The sequence below is a fragment of the Triticum dicoccoides genome, chromosome 2B (genome assembly GCF_002162155.2).
Source record: "Triticum dicoccoides isolate Atlit2015 ecotype Zavitan chromosome 2B, WEW_v2.0, whole genome shotgun sequence".
NCBI lineage: Eukaryota > Viridiplantae > Streptophyta > Magnoliopsida > Poales > Poaceae > Triticum > Triticum dicoccoides.
Window position 1 is genome coordinate 595777424 of NC_041383.1, and position 20254 is coordinate 595797677.

Below are 20254 nucleotides of genomic sequence, written 5' to 3' on the forward strand. Positions count from 1 at the left end.
CGAGCTTGGGTGTTGGAGCTTGAGTGTGCGGAGACGGATAAGCAAAGGAGGAAGAAGGCGTAGGTGAGAAGGAAAATCCTTATCCCTTATATATAGGCGGACGAAACTATGCGTCCCCCACCGGCCTGGTAAAACTCGCTTATCTCCCAAGCGCCACCGTCAATGGCGCGGTTGGGTTACCCACGTCCGTATTGATGAGAATCCCGGAATAAGGGGAACACGATCTCTGCTTCGACAAGACGTGCCAAGGAAACCGCTTCGCTAAACGTGCTGAGGTGGTATAGTAAAAAACAATTCAAACAAAGGCTTGGTAGCGGTGTGATGTCACGCCGCATAATACGTCAGCAGATTGGACTAGTGTACATTTTATTCTCTCTACGGTGGAATGTGGAATTTATTTTGCAGAGCCGGACACTATCCTGGTGTTCATGATCTTCTCTGGATTATTCAAGGGAGGAACCCGCCTTGCAACGCCGAACATTATGCGCGCCGGACTTATCGTCATTGAAGCCTGGTTCAGGGGCTACTGAGGGAGTCCTGGACTAGGGGGTGTCCGGACAGCCGGACTATCATCGTCCGCCGGACTCCAAGACTACGAAGATACAATTGAATACTCCATCCCGTGTCCGGATGGGACTTTCCTTGGCGTGGAAGGCAAGCTTGGCGATACGAATATGTAGATCTCCTACCATTGTAACCGACTCTGTGTAACCCTAGCCTCCTCCGGTGTCTATATAAACCGGAGGGCTTTAGTCCGTAGGACACAACATACATTACAACAATCATACCATAGGCTAGCTTCTAGGGTTTAGCCTCCTTGATCTCGTGGTAGATCCACTCTTGTACTACCCATATCATCAATATTAATCAAGCAGGACGTAGTGTTTTACCTCCATCGAGAGGGCCCGAACCTGGGTAAAACATCCTGTCCCTTGTCTCCTGTTACCATCCGCCTAGACGCACAGTTCGGAACCCCCTACCCGAGATCCGCCGGTTTTGACACCGACACTATGCACCTGAGGAAGTGTCCACCGACGCCAAGAAGCAGGCGAGGTTCCGAAAGGGACTTAGCCCCAAGCTTCGCCGTGATCTCCGTCTGCACGAGTGCACCTCCTTCCAGAAGCTTGTGAACAAAGCCATCAGTGCTGAAACGGTCCAGACTGACTATGAAGCTACATGCAAGCATTCCCGTGATTTTGGTTCTTCATCCGGTTCTGGCTCTCAGAAGCGCCGGGTGTGGATTTCAAACACAACTTTGCCAACCAGGTTCACTCCGAGGCCATCCTATGAGGCGCCTCATCCAACCTAGCAGTATGCACCGCCTAAGGCTTACGGTGGACCAGCCGCCAATGCTGCCCCATGCACTAACACTGTGAAATGCTTCAAGTGCGGAGAGCCAGGTCACTACCTTCGAGAGTGTCCCCATAACTACAACCCCAACCAGCCTAGAAAGTCCATTGGCCGTGGTAAACCAGCGGGGAAGGTGTCCTATGCCAAGCCAGCCACCACTGCACGTGGCCATGTCAACTATGTCTTAGCCGAGGAGGCTCATGATGATCCCAACGTCGTTCTTGGTACGCTCCTTGTTAATTGTCATCTGGCATCTATTCTTTTATGAGAGCTATGCTCGATTGCACCACACAAAATTCGGTGACATGCCCACCACCATGGAAATTCAAACTCCTGGCTCTAGATGGCAAACTTCTAGAGTAAGCCATGGGAATGAAATTCTTGTCGATAGACTGGTTTTCCTTGCATCTTTGATAGCTCTCAAGTCCTCGGACATAAACATCATCTTGGGTATGGACTGGATGTCAGCCGATTATGCTAAGATTGATTGTGCCACTAGAACTGTTCAACTTACACATCCATCGGGCAAGACAGTCAATGTCTTAACCCGAGTGTCTAAGCATCAACTCTACTCTCTCAATGACAGTCCTCTTCCAGACCTCGAAGACATACCGGTAGTCCATGATTTTCTGGATGTCTTTCCAGAAGAACTACCAGGTGTTCCACCTAACAGAGATGTCGAGTTCGTAATAGATCTTATTCCAGGAACTGTCCCAATCTCTAGAAGACCCTATAAGATGGCACCCCTAGAACTAGCTGAGCTTAAGAAACAACTCGATGAGTCCTTGAAAAAGGGTTTCATCCGTCCTAGTTCTTCCCCATGGGCTTGTCCCGTCCTCTTCGCCAAGAAGAAGCATGGTACGGATCGGATGGTTGTAGATTATCGACCCGTCAACTTGATCACAATAAAGAACAAGTATCCGCTCCCCAGGATCAACGACCTGTATGATCAGCTAGCTGGATCCTCAGACTTCCCTAAGATGGATTTGAGCTTGGGATACCATCAAATAAAAATCAAGAACGAGGACATTCCCAAAATGGCCTTTGTTACTCGTTATGGCCAATACGAGTACACTGTCATGTCCTTAGGTTTAACCAATGCCCCAGCCACTTTCTCTCGGTTAGTGAACTCGATCTTCATGGAGTATTTGGATAAGTTCGTCGTGGTTTACCTCGATGATATACTCATCTACTCCAAGAATGAGGAAGAACACGCCAAGCATCTAAGGCTAGTGTTGATGAAACTTCGAGAGCACCGCCTTTATGCCAAATTTTCTAAGTGTGAATTCTGGTTGCCAGAAGTAACCTACCTAGGCCATGTAATATCTGGTAAGGGTATTGCTGTCAATCCCGAGCGAGTTCAGGCCGTTCTTAATTGGACACCACCTGAATCGGTCAAGCAAGCTCGGAGTTTCCTTGGCTTAGCGAGCTATTGTCGCTGCTTTCACTACACCATGACACTACAAAGACGACATGCGGCTGTTGGTAAAAGTGAGCATCGCCGACACTTTTTTTGGCCGAAACTATTCCAACACACAGCATGTCAGTGTTAGATAAGCTCATGTCACATTATCTATCACCAAAGCACCATGGAATCACCGACGTAATTTCTGTCGGCGTATGAAGTCTTTAGTGATTGTTTGTGTGTCGCCGATTCATGAGGACACAAAAAGTGTTGGCATTGTTTGCTTCGGCCCATATAAAAAAATTGGCGCTGAAAGAAGGCCATGCGCACGCTATGTGAAACACTCATTCGGGGCGGACTAGCAAAAAAAACACGCATCTCTATCGCCCCCTCACACAGAAATACCAACCTCACCTCTCTCCTCTCGTCACCCACACCCTAAACCTAACCCGATTCCGCCGCCGCCGCCCCCGCCCGTCTGCGCCGCGGCCCCCGACCTGCGCGCCGCCGCCCTTCCACTGGTCCCCTCGCGCCACATCATCCCGACCCCAACCTCCCTCTAGCCCACAGTGCACCATCCTCCCAGTAGCAGCAAGCCGTCCACTGCGGCAGGAGCAGCAGCGGCACCGAGGAGAAGCAGCGCCGTCAACCACCACCAGATAGATGCAGCAGCACCTTCCACCAGTGAGGAGAAGCAGTACCGTCAGCCACGGAGGATCCACCGTGGTTCTTCCTCCATCGGCAATGTCTGTTCCTGCGGATCTTCTTTCCTCCGCCCAGCCTACAAAATTCAAGAGGTAAGCTTTTGCCCCCATTTTACTGAACTGAAACTGAAACAGATAGATCTATCTTGCAGTGGTTATTTTAGTTCATCACAGATAGATCTCTGTTGCAATCACATGAACACATCAGTTTTAAGCTGAAGCAAATTATTGTAGATGTGTTTTGAAAATCTTAATTTGATCAAACAAAGCCACTGGAAAAAAAATTTGTGTCCCCACATGGATGTGCTTTTTGTCTCCACATGGATCGAAATTCATATCGCTCTATAATGCCCTGCTCAGGGGATATCGGGATGCTGCACGCCGCGCCCTGCTTGGATCTGATGGAGCGGGCGAGGTAGTGGTCGGGGCATGGGATGGCGCCTTCGTCGTCAAACCATTGGGATTCAGCATATTTCTGCAGTCTTCTTCAGAGATCAGGAGGGTTCGATTCAACACAATTCCAGGCTTGGGTTCCTGTCAAACAAAATCATCTCGACAGCATTCCTCTTTCTTGCTTCTTATTAGTCAAACTCTGAAATCAATTTCTATATTTTAGTGGGTACTTAATTGATTTGATAGGCTATATCTACGTGTGATGCATCAACTAGGCTTTGTAAATGGATACATAGTGTTTTCTGGTTATTTTCTTCAATAATTATGTGTTCCCATTTCTCCCACTCAACATGTTACAGAATTTAGTGATTAACATTTATCTACCGAATTACAATTCAGTCAAGCATTACAATCTTTATGCCAAAACTAAACAATAGAACAAAGTCTGCGTGGGATTTGTATTGCCAGCTATGGCTTCAAAAAACAAAACCAATAGTAAGTTATTTATGTACTAAATCCCCTAATGATATTAGCATATGTTGTTTGAATTTAACTATTGAAGAGCACATGAATGGTACTAGCATCTAGGATTGAGGGATTAAAAGTTTACAAAATTTCAAAGAAATTGTATGTTGGTTTCATCTCTTTGTTGTTCTGAAATTGCCGCCCTTGTTGAATTGTTCTCTATCACATCTAAAGCAAAATTTTACAGTTAGCATATGTGATGGACTATATTTTTAATTGGGGCTCGAGTATAATGGACTGGGAATCATTCTCTTAATGATCTGGTACTCTTGAACTCGTGCATGAAACGTGCTTTTGTCATATATATTTCTCCCGAGGTTTGTGGGGAATAAGAAATTTAGATAAAGATATGATATCTACACATATAGTATATCTTAAAGTCTGAAAGTCAGTCTTTCACTGTCCCTTTGAGCCTTCTTCCCAACCTTTGAGGATGTACATAGCACCCTGCAGAGATAACTTTTTTTAGATGTGTAGAGCACTTCTTGATGTTCATCTTACCAGCTAGATCTCACATGTAACAACTATGTGGTAGAATAAACTTTTGCAAACACAAGAAAAAATTGCATTCTGCTGGATTTTCTGTTACAGTTTTCATGTTGTTTTTTTCCTGTTGAGGGGGACTATTCAAATATACTGATGGTCTAAAAAAACCTATGTATACATTAACATCAAACAATTATGCAGAAAGTGGACCTTTTTAAGTTCAGGAAAACTGCTTGATGTCATTTCACTCGGTAAATGTCAGTCTGGTTTAGTGTTCTCTAAAGCTATTTGACCCCAGCTACATGGTCCAGTAGCAATAACAGCCACATGATGGCCAATTCAGAAATACCTTTAGGCTCTGTTTGGATGTCTGTATTGTTGGGCTCTGTATTGAATTGACTGGAATACCAATTCGACAAGGAAATTGAAATGGCATGAATACGAATTCGCTTGTTTCGTTGTTTGCTGAATTAGCTATTGGAATTTCATCAGGTTTCATTACCAAGTCCTGTTTGGATGACAAAGTCTGGAATTGCATGTTCACATGAGTATGAAGATTCTGAAGATGGAATGTGACAAATTTCAGCGCCATTTTGTTTGTATTTGCAACAAAAACATTACCAAAGTACGCTCAAGAGCATAAAAAAAATACTTCGGGGAGCCATGCTTGCTAGCTCTGCACGCTAATACTTGCTGCCGCTCCCGACCGCTGCTTGTCCTCTGTTGCTCGCCAATCCTGCTCGAAACTGCTTGTTGCCGCTGCTCGCCACTCCTTGTCTATTCAGCTTCCCGCCCTGCAGAAGATCGACCGCCGCCGCTACGCCGCTCTCCGTCGGAGACAGGCCAACAAGGATTCAGTCTTGCCGAGATGAGGCTGCCTCCGCCAAGAAAGCACTGCGGGAGGGAGGGATAGGGTCATGGTCGTGAGGGAGGAATTTGTCGCCACCACAGGATGGGGATGGGGACGCCCGAGATACAGGATGAGGTTGTGGTGGGCGCGCAGGCGGAGGAGGCAGGGACGGAATGGGGACGCGGAGGAGCTCCCTGCCAATTTCACTTTGGAGGCCAGCGAGTGCGAGGAACGAGGCGGCGGTGGAGCTCCCTGCTCCTCTCCTCCATGGACGGCGGGGGGCTCCTGGAGGCCGGCGAGCGCAAGGGGCGAGGGCGGCGGCGGAGCTCCCTGCTTCTCTCCTCCATGGACGGCGGGGGGCTCCTGGAGGCCGGCGAGCGCAAGGGGCGAGGGCGGCGGCGGAGCTCCCTGCTCCTCTCTCCATGGGCTTCTTTTTTCTTATCAAGACGAACCGGTACGTTTTGCGGGGGCGAGCGTTTCCGAGCAAATCAAAGGGTTCGGGCTCGGTATTCAGCACAAGCGAGAGGATTCAAGCTCTGTATTGATATTCATTTCCATCGGCCAATACAGAGGACATCCAAACAGCTGAATTGGGGGCTGCCAATACCAATTCCCAATTCAGAGGCTGAATACAGACATCCAAACGCAGTGTTAGTGATATGTTGGAGTACAACCACATGGTTAGAGTTTCCATGTTAAATCACTCCTTTCTTTTATTAATACTTATTTGGTGAAGTTCTTGGCTGCAATATTACAAATTTCATGTGAATGCTGTATTGAAAAGAGAGGTGGAGCTTGCTTGTGGATATGATGGAATGCAAACAATGGGCGATGCTCACCACATGTCCATTGCATGGCTATCAAATAGGGTAAAAATATATTTTATACATTTTCCTATTCTAGCGTAAACTATCACCTGATGCAAACTAATTGTTATTTTTGTAGATCAAACCTTGCACCAAGTCATGGTTGTCGTCATCGCAGAGTTCAGTTATTATTCCTGTCAACATCACCATGTTCTATCTGACACTTGGAACTGAGAGCAAGTAGTATACCACTACCAGTACCTCTAGTAGTGTGGATCAACATGTTTTTGCAATTCTGTTTTCGAAAGTATTTTATTTTCATTCATCTAGTATTGTGGATCGGCATGTTTTGTCTAGTTTATATTACATCTGTTTGTGACCTGGTACATCTATTTCTGACCTGTTTGTGTCCTGGTGCAATCTTCAATGCTTTTTTCTATTTCTCGTTCCTCGTTCTGTCCTATGGAGAATGGGGAAAACATGTGAAAGCTCAAGATCTTTCTGTAACTAAAAGTTCTATCATATGCACTAGTTCAATCCCATTAAAGTTCCACTAATGCGCTAGAATTTATCATTCCTGCTATTGATTCCTAGAATTTACTGGCCTTATCTCTCCTCCTGAATCTTTGGTTGACTGTTCCTCCTATACTGGATCATATTTACTGGCCTTATCTCTCCACATGAATCTTTGGCTCCCCTGCTATTTGATGTTGAAGAACTAACAAGTACCGATGGTTTCCTTAGGTAGGAAACATCATTTTGCACTATATCATCTCTTTTGGACTGAAAATATAGAACATAATTGTTTTGTACAGAACTTTTAGCAGCAGTCACCACACTATTTTTTATCATCTCTTTTGGACTGAAATAAATAACATTTTGTACAGTATATAACTAGCTATGAGGATGCTGATTGTTGTTGCACAGGAAACGACATTACATAATAAAAATATTCTTTGAGTTCTTATTATGGACTGACCTGGTACTGTAGCTTAGGGTTGTGTGTCAGATTGATATATTATGGAAACCCCGCTCCCGAGCAGGCCTAGTACAAGAATTAGTAAAATTTATTGTTAAGCAAAATGGTTTGCACGTCACTAACTTGGTATAGATCCACAACAAAACTCTAACATTGCTGAGAATAGGTTCGGATGCAATACAGTCCAGAAAATCACGTCTCTTCCATCCTGCCCTCATTTTGTTGCATGTCCTTCTCATTTTCTAAAATTGCTCAAAGATACAAGTTCTTTTGCAGGGACAAATGGGAGAAAGTACCATGTACTGAAGTTGATCTAGGATGTTTTGTTGTTCATATGGAAGTTGATGTCGGCTTGATCAAAGACCGGGTATCTCCCATAATATTTTGTAGTAGCCAAGTGATCGAACATTTGGTCTCTTGAGAACTTGCTCATCATATTTTGTAACTGGCCATGACCTGAATGCCGACTTGTATTTTTCCTTAATGGCTGGAGCTAACTTGAGTGAAGAAAACTAGTGAATCTTCTATATATGTTGAATGAATGCATTGGATGTTATCTTGTGATGAATGGAAGAGTGCAATTGGAATATTCTATATATGTTGAATGAATGCATGCATTTGCATGTTATCTTGTGATAAATGGAATAGTGCAATTGTATTGCGTACTGAAATGATTTGAATAATATGATTTTGATTGTATTGCGTACTGGCAGATAAAGTGTCGGCATAGAAATGGCCGTTGCACTATCTGTCGGCAGATGTAGTATTAGATAGACTGTCGGCATAGCTACGGCGTCACACAATCTGTCGGCATAGTGCAGTGCCAGATGAACTGCAGAAATGTCTGTCGGCGTAGATCTCACCAACGTCGTCATACTTTCCGACGGCATAGATTTATCTGTCGGCAAAAACCTTTCCTGGCAGCACTATAGGCGACAGCTCCTTTCCGTCGTGGAAGTTCTTTGCCAATACTAAATGTGTCGCCTTAGGTGACCTATGCCGACAGATTGTTTGACCCTGCTTTGAGTGTCGTGGTGTAGTGTTTGTCGAGAACTTCTCCAAAGTTGCTAAACCTCTAAATAAACTCCTCAAGAAAGATAAAAAGTTCGAGTGGACCCCACGGTGCGAGAACAATTTTCAGGAGCTGAAAAGACGCTTGACATATGCTCCCGTACTGGTACCACCAGATTTCTCCAAGGACTTTGTTATCTATTGCAACGCCTCACGACAAGGACTAGGTTGCATACTCATGCAAGATCGTCATGTAATTGCCTATGCTTCACGACAGTTGCGTCCACATGAGGAAAATTATCCTACAAATGATCTAGAGCTTGCAGCTGTAGTCGATGCACTCAAAACCTGGCGACATTACCTTCTCGGTAATCGTTCTGAAATCTTCACCGATCATCAAAGTCTGAAATATATATTCACCCAACCGGATTTGAATCTCAGGCAAAGACGCTGGGTCGAGTTGATCACAGATTTCGACTTAGGGATAACTTACACCCCAGGCAAAGCCAACGTCATGGCTGATGCACTAAGTCGTATATCTTATTGTAACAACCTGATGTTACAACAAAGTCAACCACTTCTCCATGAGGAATTTCGGATGCTTAACCTTCACATTGTTCCTCAAGGGTTCCTATCTACCTTGGTGGCGAAACCTTCCCTTATGGATCATATCATAACCGCTCAGCGGTATGACAAGGGGATATCTCGGATCAAGGAGAACATTGCTAGTGAAGCTGCTAAATGTTTCACTGTGAATGATCAAGGAGTTGTCTTCTTCGAGAACCGTTTAGTGGTTCCCAAGAAACGACAACTACGACAGTTAATACTTAAGGAAGCTCATGAATCTCCTCTCACCATTCATCTCGGTAGTACCAAAATGTATCAGGACCTACGCCAGAGGTTCTGGTGGACTAGGATGAAGACAGAAATTTCTCAACATATTGCAAATTGCGACGTCTGTCGTCGTGTTAAAGTAGAGCATTTCTGAAAGGAAATGGGATAAAATCGGTAGGGATTTCATCACCGGGTTTCCCAGGACCAAGAGAGGGAATAGTGCTATCTTCGTTGTCATCGATCGTCTTTCCAAAGTAGCCCTTTTCCTGCCTATTCGAGAGAGTATAACCGCTAGTCACCTAGCAGACTTGTATATCTCCCGAATAGTGTCTCTCCATGGTGTTCCATTGGAAATTAACTCGGATCGTGGAAGTCTCTTCACCTCTCGATTTTGGGAAAGTTTCCAAAATTCTATGGGAACTCGTCTCTCCTTTAGCACCGCCTTTCACCCTCAATCAAGTGGTCAAGTAGAGCGCGTTAACCAAATTCTGGAAGTATGCTCTGAGCTTCTGTTATCTCATTCGGAATGGATTGGGAGAAATGCCTTCCATTCCCTGAATTTGCTTATAACAATAGATATCAATCTAGCTTGGGCAAAGCTCCTTTTGAGGTTCTTTATAGACGAAGGTGTCGGACGCCTCTTAACTGGTCAGAAACCGGGGAAATACAATTCTTTGGCCCGGATATGATCCAGGAAGCAGAAGAGCAAGTTCGCATCGTTCGTGAGAAATTGAAAACAGCCCAATCTCGTCAGAAGAGCCAATATGATTGCAAGCATAAGGCCATGACTTATGAAGTCGGCGAGAAGGCTTACCTTCGGGTTACTCCTCTAAAGGGAACCCATCGATTCGGTATCAAAGGCAAATTGGCTCCTTGCTACATTGGACCCTTTCACATTCTTGCCAAACGAGGAGAAGTTGCCTACCAATTGGAACTACCTCCGCATCTTTCTAGAGTTCATGATGTCTTCCACGTTTCTCAACTCAGGCATTGCTCCTCGGATCCTATCCGTGGAGTGGACCATGAAACGCTTGATCTCCAAGATAATCTCACATATCGGGAACATCCGGTTCGTATCCTTGATCAAGCCGAGCGTACCACTCGACGCCGCAACATCAAGTTTCTCAAGGTTCAATGGCCACGCCATTCCGAGAAAGAAGCTACTTGGGAAAGGGAGGATCGTCTTCGACTTAAGTACCCCACTTTCTTTTCGACGGACTCTGAATCTCGGGACGAGATTTTTCTGAGTGGGGGTGAGTTGTCCCTAGTCAGTGCTTGCATTAGAGTGATGCATCATATTTAAAATTTCCAGAAACTTGAAATGGGGATGAACCAAAACCCCAACACTACTTACACCAACTAGGGTTACTAAAATATTTTCCCAATGAACCTGAAATGCCCTTCAAAAATGTTCATCACTTTTGTCTTGGTCTATAACCTCTGCCAAAATTGGTTCACATTTTTCTAGGACACCTAAGGTCACTGGATTAAATCATTAGCTATTTGCCATTTGGACATTTTAATACTATAAAATATTTTAAATGTCCAAATAATTCTGAATTTAAGTGAGGGCTGTTGGAATTAATCCAAATGGAGCCTAGAAGTATTTTCAGGGTTTTTGGAATGCTTTAGCATTTAAATAAAACCAAAAACATTTGCATAAAATAATAAACTGAAATAAATAGAAAAGAGAGAGAGAGAGAGAAGAGGACAGAGGCCACTTACCTGCACTAGGCCGGCCCACCTGGCCCATGCCAGTCATCACCCACCTCTGCCAATAGGTAGAGAAGGGGGCGGTGCATGCGCGCCGAGCTCACCAAGCAGCTCCCTGCTCGTCTGCGTCGCCTGGATAGCGCAACGACGCCTCGAAACGCCTCCTCGGTGCCGCCCCGACTCCACCGACACCTCACTTTTCCCCCTACCCTCTCTCTCGCCCTCTCTCCGCCATGGCCGACGCAGCAGCGCTCGCGCCGTTGTGAAGCTCGCAGCCACCATCGTCCACTCGTCACCCCGCCGTGTCCAGAAGCTCCGCTGTCGTCTGCTTCACCGAGCCCCGAGCGCTCGCATGCCTCAGAGACGCCTCCCCGACCTCGCCTTCACCGCCCGTCGCCGGAGATCCACTTCGCCGCCCTGGTCAGCTCCGACCGTCCCCGAGCTCGCCGACCATCTCGCCCGACTCGTCGTGAGCCACTGCCCGTTCTCCCCCTCTCTGCTCTCTCGTTCGTGCGCCGTAGTTGCTGCACCTCACTCACCCACACGCGCCGCCACCTCTGCACGTCCCCGTCGTGGCCACTGCCACGCGGGCTCGAGCCCGAGTGCGTCACCGCGTTCCCCGCACCCCCAGGAGCCCGCAGCACCTCACCGTGCCCTCTGCCGTGCCCCCTAGCACCGAACCTGAGCACGCCCGAGCTCCGGCCGCCGCTGCCAAGCTCGTGGCCCTCGTCACCGGCCGCCCTAGTTGTTGCTGCTTGCTGCAACGGGGGCGGGTGAGCTCCAGCTCCCCGTAGCCGCTCTCCACTGGCCATTTGGTCGCCGGAGCAGTCAATGACAGGTGGGGCCCTCCCTGCTAACAAAACTAGGTTAGTACTAACTAAATTCAACTAGATGATACCCTGCGCGTTGCTGCAGGAACTGATTGCAATATATTTTGATGAAATTTGATTGTTTGAAAAATGAGTATTTGAATTATTGATATGAGAACTGGCCCAAGAAATACATATGATTTATTGTATATAATTAATGAGGTGGACCTTCCATGCATGGTGAGGTGGTAATTTTCCAAGGCATATAGTATGAGCACTAACCAACATACTGAGAAAATAGAAGATACCCCAAATACATATAAAATAAGTTGTAAATACAGCAAATTATAGCCTTTGATCCCAAATAAAAATAACACATACTGGGCACATCAATAAAGAAACAAACATTATGAAGGGTACAAATGGAGATAGTTGATCAAGAGGTAAGAACAAATGAAAAAAATGAACTACAGTATATAATTCCAAGTGAAAAGAACACACGCTGGGCACATAAGTAAAAAAACAAACATTGTTTAGGGAAACCAGAATGAGCTGATATCTTCTACTCCCTCCGTTCCAAATTACACGTCGTGGTTTTAGTTCAAATTTGAACTAAAACCACGACGAGTAATTTTGAACTAAAACCACGACGTGTAATTTGGAATGGAGGGAGTATCTGGTAGTTGTTGCCTTCCTTGTGGACGCACCTGCAAGCATATGGGACAACGAAAATAAACTAAAACATGGGTCAGATAAACAATAAATGGATGTACACCTTAAGACTTCCGAAGAGAGGTTTCACGCTACAGATCCAAACTGCGAAAATTTCTATAATGGAAAACGTCCCATCCTACCAAAAAGATGAAGAATTAAGGCAAGCAAATAAAATATTCACAAAATTAGGGGAAGAGAGATGCATGGGCTAGAAAAGCTTACTGCTCCTCCCATGACCACCAAGTAGAGCAATATGGCAATACTCCAGCCAAGAATTTGGAACCACCCAAATATAGGCCTAGCCAGCGGCACACTCTGTTGACATAAACCTAATATGTGAGATTTAATAGTGAGGGGATGAAGTAAGAGTACCTGAGGAGATTAAGGTGGAAAAGATCGAGAGTTGACATAAAGCCAGTATTACATTGGCGATGTTATCGGGAGTCAGGGTACAGGCTTACCGGTGGCGCCTTACATGGAGAATGTTTTTGTGGTGTCTATCCGTGTAATAGTAGACGCCGTCGTTATCGGTGAAGCTCATCTTATGGCCACTGCCGCAGCCACTATTAGTAGAATTGGTAACCTTTAGATGAGTCATGAACCTAAATCTAGGAAGGATGCTATGGTTGTGGCTGGCCATATGCGTTCAGGAGGTGGTAGGTGAGCAGAAAATATGATGATGGAAGGGAGGGGAGGGGAGGGGTCGTGACTCATGAGTGTCAAACTAAAGTTGGTGGAAAGAGAGTTGAGCTGATGAGAAGAAGGGTCGCGAAGGGGAAGTGGCGAGGAGAAGAAGGGTTGTGGAGGGAAGGGGAAGCGTCTTGGTGTTGATTGGAAGAAAAATAAGCTTAAGCTTATACTATAAAAAAATCTGCCAGATTATTCTGTCCTTTCGGTTGAAAAAAGAATGCGTAATTATAACTAAATAGCTGAGGTGGCACTATGATGACGTGGATAGCTTGCATGCTCAGATAAATAAGGTAGTGGGGGTGAACTTCTTAGGTATATAGGACTAGTTTAGTTAACCACTGACACGTGGGACCCACTGGTCAGTTTGACCTGGACTGGCCCTGTTGACTTGCTGACATCATGCTGATGCAGTGCTGATGCAGTAAAGAGTTTTCTGGATTTAAACTTATTCAGAAAATTCCAAAAATTGTTAAAAACTTTAAAAACTCATAGAAATTAATCTGTAACTCCAAATGCAAAGTGTTATATATGAAAAATGATTAGAAAAATCCAATCTATCCATCTGTACTGGTTTCATGCATGTTTAAACAAGTTAACTTGCTGTTTAGTGTAGAACATGATAAAAGCACTATTTGAGATCACAAATGGGGTTGGACTTTGAATCTTTGGTTCAAAATAGTTCAAACCCATCTGGTTTTAGGTGCATTAGCCCAACACACTCATATTGACATGTCTCATGGATGCATCATATTATGGCATATTGTTTGGTAATGATTGTGTTGTCGGTGCTCCTTGCGGTAGGTTCTGCCCCGGAGGAATACCGCGAGTACCCGAATGAAGGACAGTACCAGTCTGCTGATCCGCCAGGCAAGCAACCACCCCATTTGATCATATCGATAAAATCCCATGTTCTCGCTCTTGCTCTCGTTTAATGCATTTAATACAACCATGTTTCAAACTGCTGTGTGCTACGGTAGTTGAACCCATTTCCTCTGCATGACCTGTCTTTGCCACAGTAACTAGATGAAACACACTAGCATGTGTACGAGTTGATTGAGCCATGTTTGTGTTTCCTACCATGCTATGCCTGCTATGCTTAGAGTTGTGTCAGGTCTAGTTCATCTGGGTGATGGGCTAGAGTGAAATGATCATGTTGGTGATGAGAGTGATGTGTTGAACACGATTTGGTAAACGTATCGATGAGAGGCCATGTAGGAGTACATGGTGGGTTGTTTCATTAGAACCGTCCTTAAGCAGTGAGATCTGTATGTGTGATTTAAGATTAGATACTACCATGCATTGGGATCCTTAATTGACCCTCTCGGCTTCTTAACCACCGTTGTCCTCTGTCCAGGAGTTGCAAGTAGTTTCTGGTGTTTATAGTATACTATAGGCCGTGCGCAGCGCTGACCCTCGGGGTGGGCTGTGATGCGGTAGGTACGTGGCCGGGCATGTCGGGCGCCCGTTTGGTGTCTCAGAACCCTGTACACATCGTTTGGGGTCGTATGTGAAACCTCGGCCGGACTCCCTGGGGATGGAACCTGAATAGGCGATAAACATGGACTAGAGACTTGAGTGTTTAGGTAGGCCGTGGCCGGCACCCTCGTTGGGCTTCCGCTTGAAGGTTGCCGAGTACATGTCGTGTAAACGACGATAAGTGGTGGAAGCGTGTGTGAAGAAGTACACCCCTGCAGGGTACAAAACTATTCGAATAGCCGCGTCCACGGTAAAGGACTACTTGGTTGCCTATACAGTTCATAGGCAAGTAAAAGGATACTCCTAAAAGCCTCAAGACAAGTGTGAGTGCCATGGATGGCCCTTCCGTAGGATGACGGAGGAGGATCCGCGGTAGTGTATTGTTGTGGTGAGTAGTGGACTCGTGTGCGCAAAACATTTACATGTTACGGTCTCGTAGGATAGCTTAGCCAAGAGTCAAAGCTGGCTTGCTGTAATTAACTCCACTATCCCTTTGTTGATAATGTGCTTGTATGTAGGATCTGATGTAAGTCTTGCTGAGTACCTTTGTACTCATGTTTGCTTAATTACGGTTGCAGAAGAGAATGTCGCCGCTTCCGATGGGTTCTATGTAGATCTCGACGTTGATGAGTAGCTTGATGCCCAGGTGGTGACCCTGAGCTTGTGAAGGGCCTTTGTAGATAGACAGGCTTTGTCAAGCCTTCTTTCTTTATAGTTGTCTGTACTCAGACAAGTTTGCTTCCGCATGTGCTTGTATGTTTGTATGACTTGAGAGTTGGCTCGTGTGACCCTTACCTGTATGAACATGATATGTATGGCTCTCTGGAGCCTTTAAATAAAGTACTTGAGTTGTAGAGTTTTGTTGTGATGCCATGTTGTATTTGCACATATCGAGCATATTGTGTGTATGTTTGAAATCCTTGGTATGTGTGGGATCTGACTACCTAGTTGTTTATCCTTGGAAGCCTCTCTTATAGGGAAATGTAGTCTAGTGCTTCCACTGAGCCATGGTAGTCTGCTACAGCCCGGTTTACCGGAGTCCTGTTAGCCCAGTTGCTACTGCTCCGGAACACTTAGACTGGCCGGCATGTGTCCTTCTTCGTTCTTGTTTCTGTCCCTTTGGGGAAATGTCACGCAGTGTCTACCGGAGTCCTGTTAGCTTGCTACATACCGGATTCTTCGGAGTCCTGCTAGCCCAGCTGCAATAGCCCGGATTCACTCGCTAATGACCGACACGTTCATTGCTGGGTCATGTATGCCTGTCCCTGTAAGTTAGTGCCACTTTGGGTTAACAACTAGCCATGTCAGCCCGGGTTCTTTGTCATATGGATGCTAGCGACACTATCATATACGTGAGCCAAAATGCACAAATGGTCCCAGTCCTGGTAAGGCGACACCCGTGGGAATACCGTGCGTGAGGCCGCAAAGTGATATGAGGTGTTACATGCTAGATTGGTGTGGCATTAGGATCGGGATCCTGACAGCGTTGGCATCAGAGCCGGACTGCCTGTAGGTTCTTCAAGCCAAACTAGTCAATGTCGAGTCTAGAAATGCTTTAGTAATATGTAGGGGAATTGATTGTGGGAGGGAATGTAAGGCTCTTTTTACTCCTTTACCTTATGCCCTTCCGATCTGAGTCATCCTCTTCTCTTTCTTCGTGGGTTCAGGACTAGGATATCATATCTCTATCAGGTTCACGTGTTACTACTCCATAGAATCTTAGGATTGTTGGTTCCAGGCCTCGGTTCAGTTTCTACTACCTGTAGTATGTTGTCAGTTGGACCTAGAACCTTGATATGATGTTATTGAGTGGCTTTGCAAACTGTTGTGAATGTCTCAAATCTTTTTCTGAGCATTTATAGCCGTTATGCTATCCGATTTCTCCTAGAAATTCTAATGCCTTTGCATTAATTCATGTTTCAGATGGCTTCCCGCACCCCACATTAGGTGACGAAGAAGAAGAAGAAGAAGAAGAAGAAGAAGAAGAAGAAGAGGTTAGGGGTGCATCGGCACCGACGGAACCAGGTCGAGGTTAGCGGTGCGTCGGTGCCGACGGAACCAGGTCGAGGATCACCGGTTCCCAAGGGGTCGAGGGTCGGGGCAAAGGGTAGAGGATCGAGGGGCGAGGTGTCGAGGGTCTAGGGGTCGATGGTCGAGGATATTCCGATCCGAGTACTGACCGACTGGTGTCTTAGCTTAAGATGAGGACGTCCCCGAGCTAAAGGTCATGAAACATGAAGGGAAAATATCACTTGCGTTGATGACCTTCAGCTCAGGCACGTCTGCATCTTAAGGTACGACAATAGCCGCACCATGCTCAATAGTGAAGGTGTTCGACAGGACCGTCGAGGGGTCGAGGGTCGAGGTTTGAGGATTGCCGAGGGGTCAGGGGTCGAGGGTCACCGAGGGGTCGAGTGGTCGAGGGGCGAGGTGTCAAGGGGCGAGGATCTTCCAGTCCGAGTGCTGACCGACTGGTGTCGTAGCTTAAGATTAGGACGCCCCCGAGCTGAATGTCATGAGCGTGGATGAACTGCTTCCATCCGTTCGCGAATAATGGATTGAAGCAGTTCCGCCGCGCTGATGACATTCAGCTCGGGCACGTCCGCATCTTAAGCTACAACAACAGCCGCACCATGCACACAGTGAAGGTGTTTGACAGGACCGCCGAGGGGTCGAGGTTCGAGGATTTCCGAGGTGTCAGGGGTTGAGGGTTGCCGAGGAGTCGAGGGGTCGATGATCGCCGAGGATTAAAAGCCAAGTGTTGAAACTTGAAACACCCAAACCAACTCATGACAAAAAAATCAAAGCGTAGAAAGAGAAACCAAAGACGAAACAATATGTAGTGAGAGGTTGTGCAACTAGGATGATATTATGTAACAACTTTTTTAACGAATTTGAGAGGATGATGGTGAAGAACTCGAAAGCCATTGGTGTCTTTTGACTTCTTCGCCATAATCGTCTCCAATTCATTAAAAAAGCTGGTACAGAAAAATCATCCTAGTTGCACAACCTCTCACTATGTACTATTTTGTCTTTTGTTTCTCTTTCTACGTCCTGATTTTTTGTCAGTTTGGTTGTTTGAAGTTTCAAATTTGGCTTTAAATCCTCATCGCCGAGGGGTCGAGGGTCGAGGGGTATACATGCTGATGGACCTATCTTTACCTATTACTTGATGAGTTAATATACATTTTATTATTCATTTCGGTATTCAATTGTTTTATGTTGTACTAATTCCATTTACTCTTCTGTCATGACAGGTGTTGAAAGATGGTGGGCGCGGGTCCTCAGCGTGGTGGGAGTGGTACTTCCATTCCACCTGTACCTCTCCGGAGAGCGGTGTATGAGGGTATTGAAGGAAACATGCCCTAGAGGCAATAATAAAGTTGTTATTTTATATTTCCTTATATCATGATAAATGTTTATTATTCATGCTAGAATTGTATTAACCAAAAACTTGATACATGTGTGGATACATAGACAAAACACCGTGTCCCTAGTAAGCCTCTACTAGACTAGCTCATTAATCAAAGATGGTTAAGTTTCCTAACCATGGACATGCATTGTAATTTGATGAACGGGATCACATCATTAGGAGAATGATGTGATGGACAAGACCCATCCGTTAGCTTAGCATAATGATCGTTAAGTTTTATTGCTATTGTTTTCTTCATGTCATATACATATTCCCCTGACTATGAGATTATGCAACTCTCGGATACCGGAGGAATGCCTTGTGTACTATCAAACGTCACAACGTAACTGCGTAATTATAAAGATGCTCTACAGGTATCTCCAAAGGTGTTTGTTGGGTTGGCATAGATTGAGATTAGGATGTGTCACTCCGAGTATCAGAGAGGTATCTCTGGGCCCTCTCGGTAATGCACATCATAAGAAGCCTTGCAAGCAATGTGACTAATGAGTTAGTTGCGGGATGATGCATTACGGAATGAGTAAAGAGACTTGCCGGTAACGAGATTGAACTAGGTATGAAGATACCGATGATCGAATCTCGGGCAAGTAACATACCTATGACAAAGGGAATAACGTATGTTGTCATAATAGTTTGACCGATAAAGATCTTCGTAGAATGTGTAGCAGCCAATATGGGCACCCAGGTTCCGCTATTGGTTATTGATCGGAGAGGTGTCTCGGTCATGTCTACATAGTTTTCGAACCCGTAGGGTCGCACGCTTATCGTTCGTTGACGCTAGAGTAGTATTGGATATTTGATTATTGGTAACCAAATGTTGTTCGGACTCCCGGATGAGATCCCAGACGTCACGAGGAGTCTCGGAATGGTCTAGAGGTAAATATTTATATATTGGAAGTCATATTTTGGGTTCCCGAAAAAGGTGCAGTTTTTTCGGTATTGTATTGGGAAGCTTCCAGAAGGTTCTGGAAGTCCACAAGTGGGTTCACCATGACCCAAGGGCTAGCATGGGCTGCGGGGAGGTGCCCTGGCCTTATTGGTCTAGGCGCACGAAGTCGCCAAAAGCCCATGTGGCTAGGGAAGGCAAATAAGGAAGGAGTCCTAGTAGGAATAGGTTTGGACTTGGAGTCCAAGTCCTCTCCACCTTAGCTGCGCCCTAGGGCTTGGAGGGGCTGTTTGCCATGCCCCTCCACCTATATATAGAGGGGAGGGGGCGCCCAAGATGATACACCAAGCCCTTGGCGCCCCTCTCTCTCCCGTTACTTCATAGTTCCACCACCTCGTCCCGGCGACGCTTAGCGAAGCGCTGTCGATGCTCCACCACCACCATCACCACCATGCCATTGTGTTGGTTGTGATCCCATCTACTTCTCCTCTCCCACTTGCTAGATCAAGGAGGAGATGTCATCGAGCCGCATGTGTGCTCAACTTGGAGGTGTCGTCTGTTCGGCACTGGATCGGTTGGATCGTGATCAGATTGCGAAGAGTACGACTACATCAAGCGCGTGATAAATGCTTCCGCTTACGGTCTATGAGGGTACAAAGAAACACTCTCTCCCATCGTTGCTATGCATATCCTAGATAGATCTTGCATGAGCGCAGGATTTTTTTTTTTAAATTGCATGCTACGTTTCCCAACAGTGGCATCCAAGCCAGGTCTATGCGTAGATGATATGGACGAGTAGAACACAAATAGTTGTGGGAAGTGTCTTCATACTGCTTACCACCAATGTATTATTTTGATTCGGTGGTATTGTTGGATGAAGCGGCCCAGACCAACCTTACATGACCACATTCATGAGCCCGGTTGCACCGACAGACATGCAACTAATTTTGCATAAAGGTGGCCGGTGGGTGTCTGTTTCTCCAACTTCAGTTGAACCGAATTTGACTGCAGCCGGTCCTTATTGAAGGTTAAAACAACAAACATGATAAATCACCATTGTGGTTTTGTGCTGTAGATAAGAACAGTTCTTGCTAGAAGCCCGTAGCAGCCACGTAAAACTTGCAACAACAAAGTAGAGGACGTCTAACTAGTTTTTGCAGGGCATGTTGTGATGTGATATGGTGAAGACATGA

At 45.8% G+C, this 20254-nt stretch overlaps 1 protein-coding gene across 4 annotated transcripts; it reads left to right on the forward strand.

The window, feature by feature from the left end:
• The first annotated feature begins 3112 nt into the window (after nt 1-3112).
• On the forward strand, nt 3113-8054 carry LOC119365073. Of its 4 annotated transcripts, none has more exons than XR_005175308.1 (4): nt 3113-3552; nt 3820-6582; nt 6659-7263; nt 7775-8054. XR_005175308.1 is itself a non-coding variant. In XM_037630661.1 (2 exons), the coding sequence occupies exons 1-2, from the start codon at nt 3419-3421 to the stop codon at nt 4073-4075; spliced, it is 390 nt and encodes a 129-aa protein (XP_037486558.1). In that variant the 5' UTR covers nt 3116-3418; the 3' UTR covers nt 4076-4196. The 4 variants fall into 4 exon arrangements, 1 of the variants encoding a protein (XP_037486558.1); XR_005175310.1 differs by having other exon boundaries at nt 6659-6759; XR_005175309.1 differs by having other exon boundaries at nt 3820-6393; nt 6498-6582; nt 6659-8054.
• The last annotated feature ends 12200 nt before the right edge of the window (nt 8055-20254 follow it).

What these genes read in the sequence shown, in the direction of transcription:
- LOC119365073 (XM_037630661.1), top strand. Translation starts at nt 3,419, where the DNA reads ATGCAGCAGCACCTTCCACCAGTGAGGAGAAGCAGTACCGTCAGCCAC. An exon ending in CAGCCTACAAAATTCAAGAG is followed by an intron (nt 3,553 to 3,819) that starts GTAAGCTTTTGC and finishes TGCCCTGCTCAG; the next exon opens with GGGATATCGGGATGCTGCAC.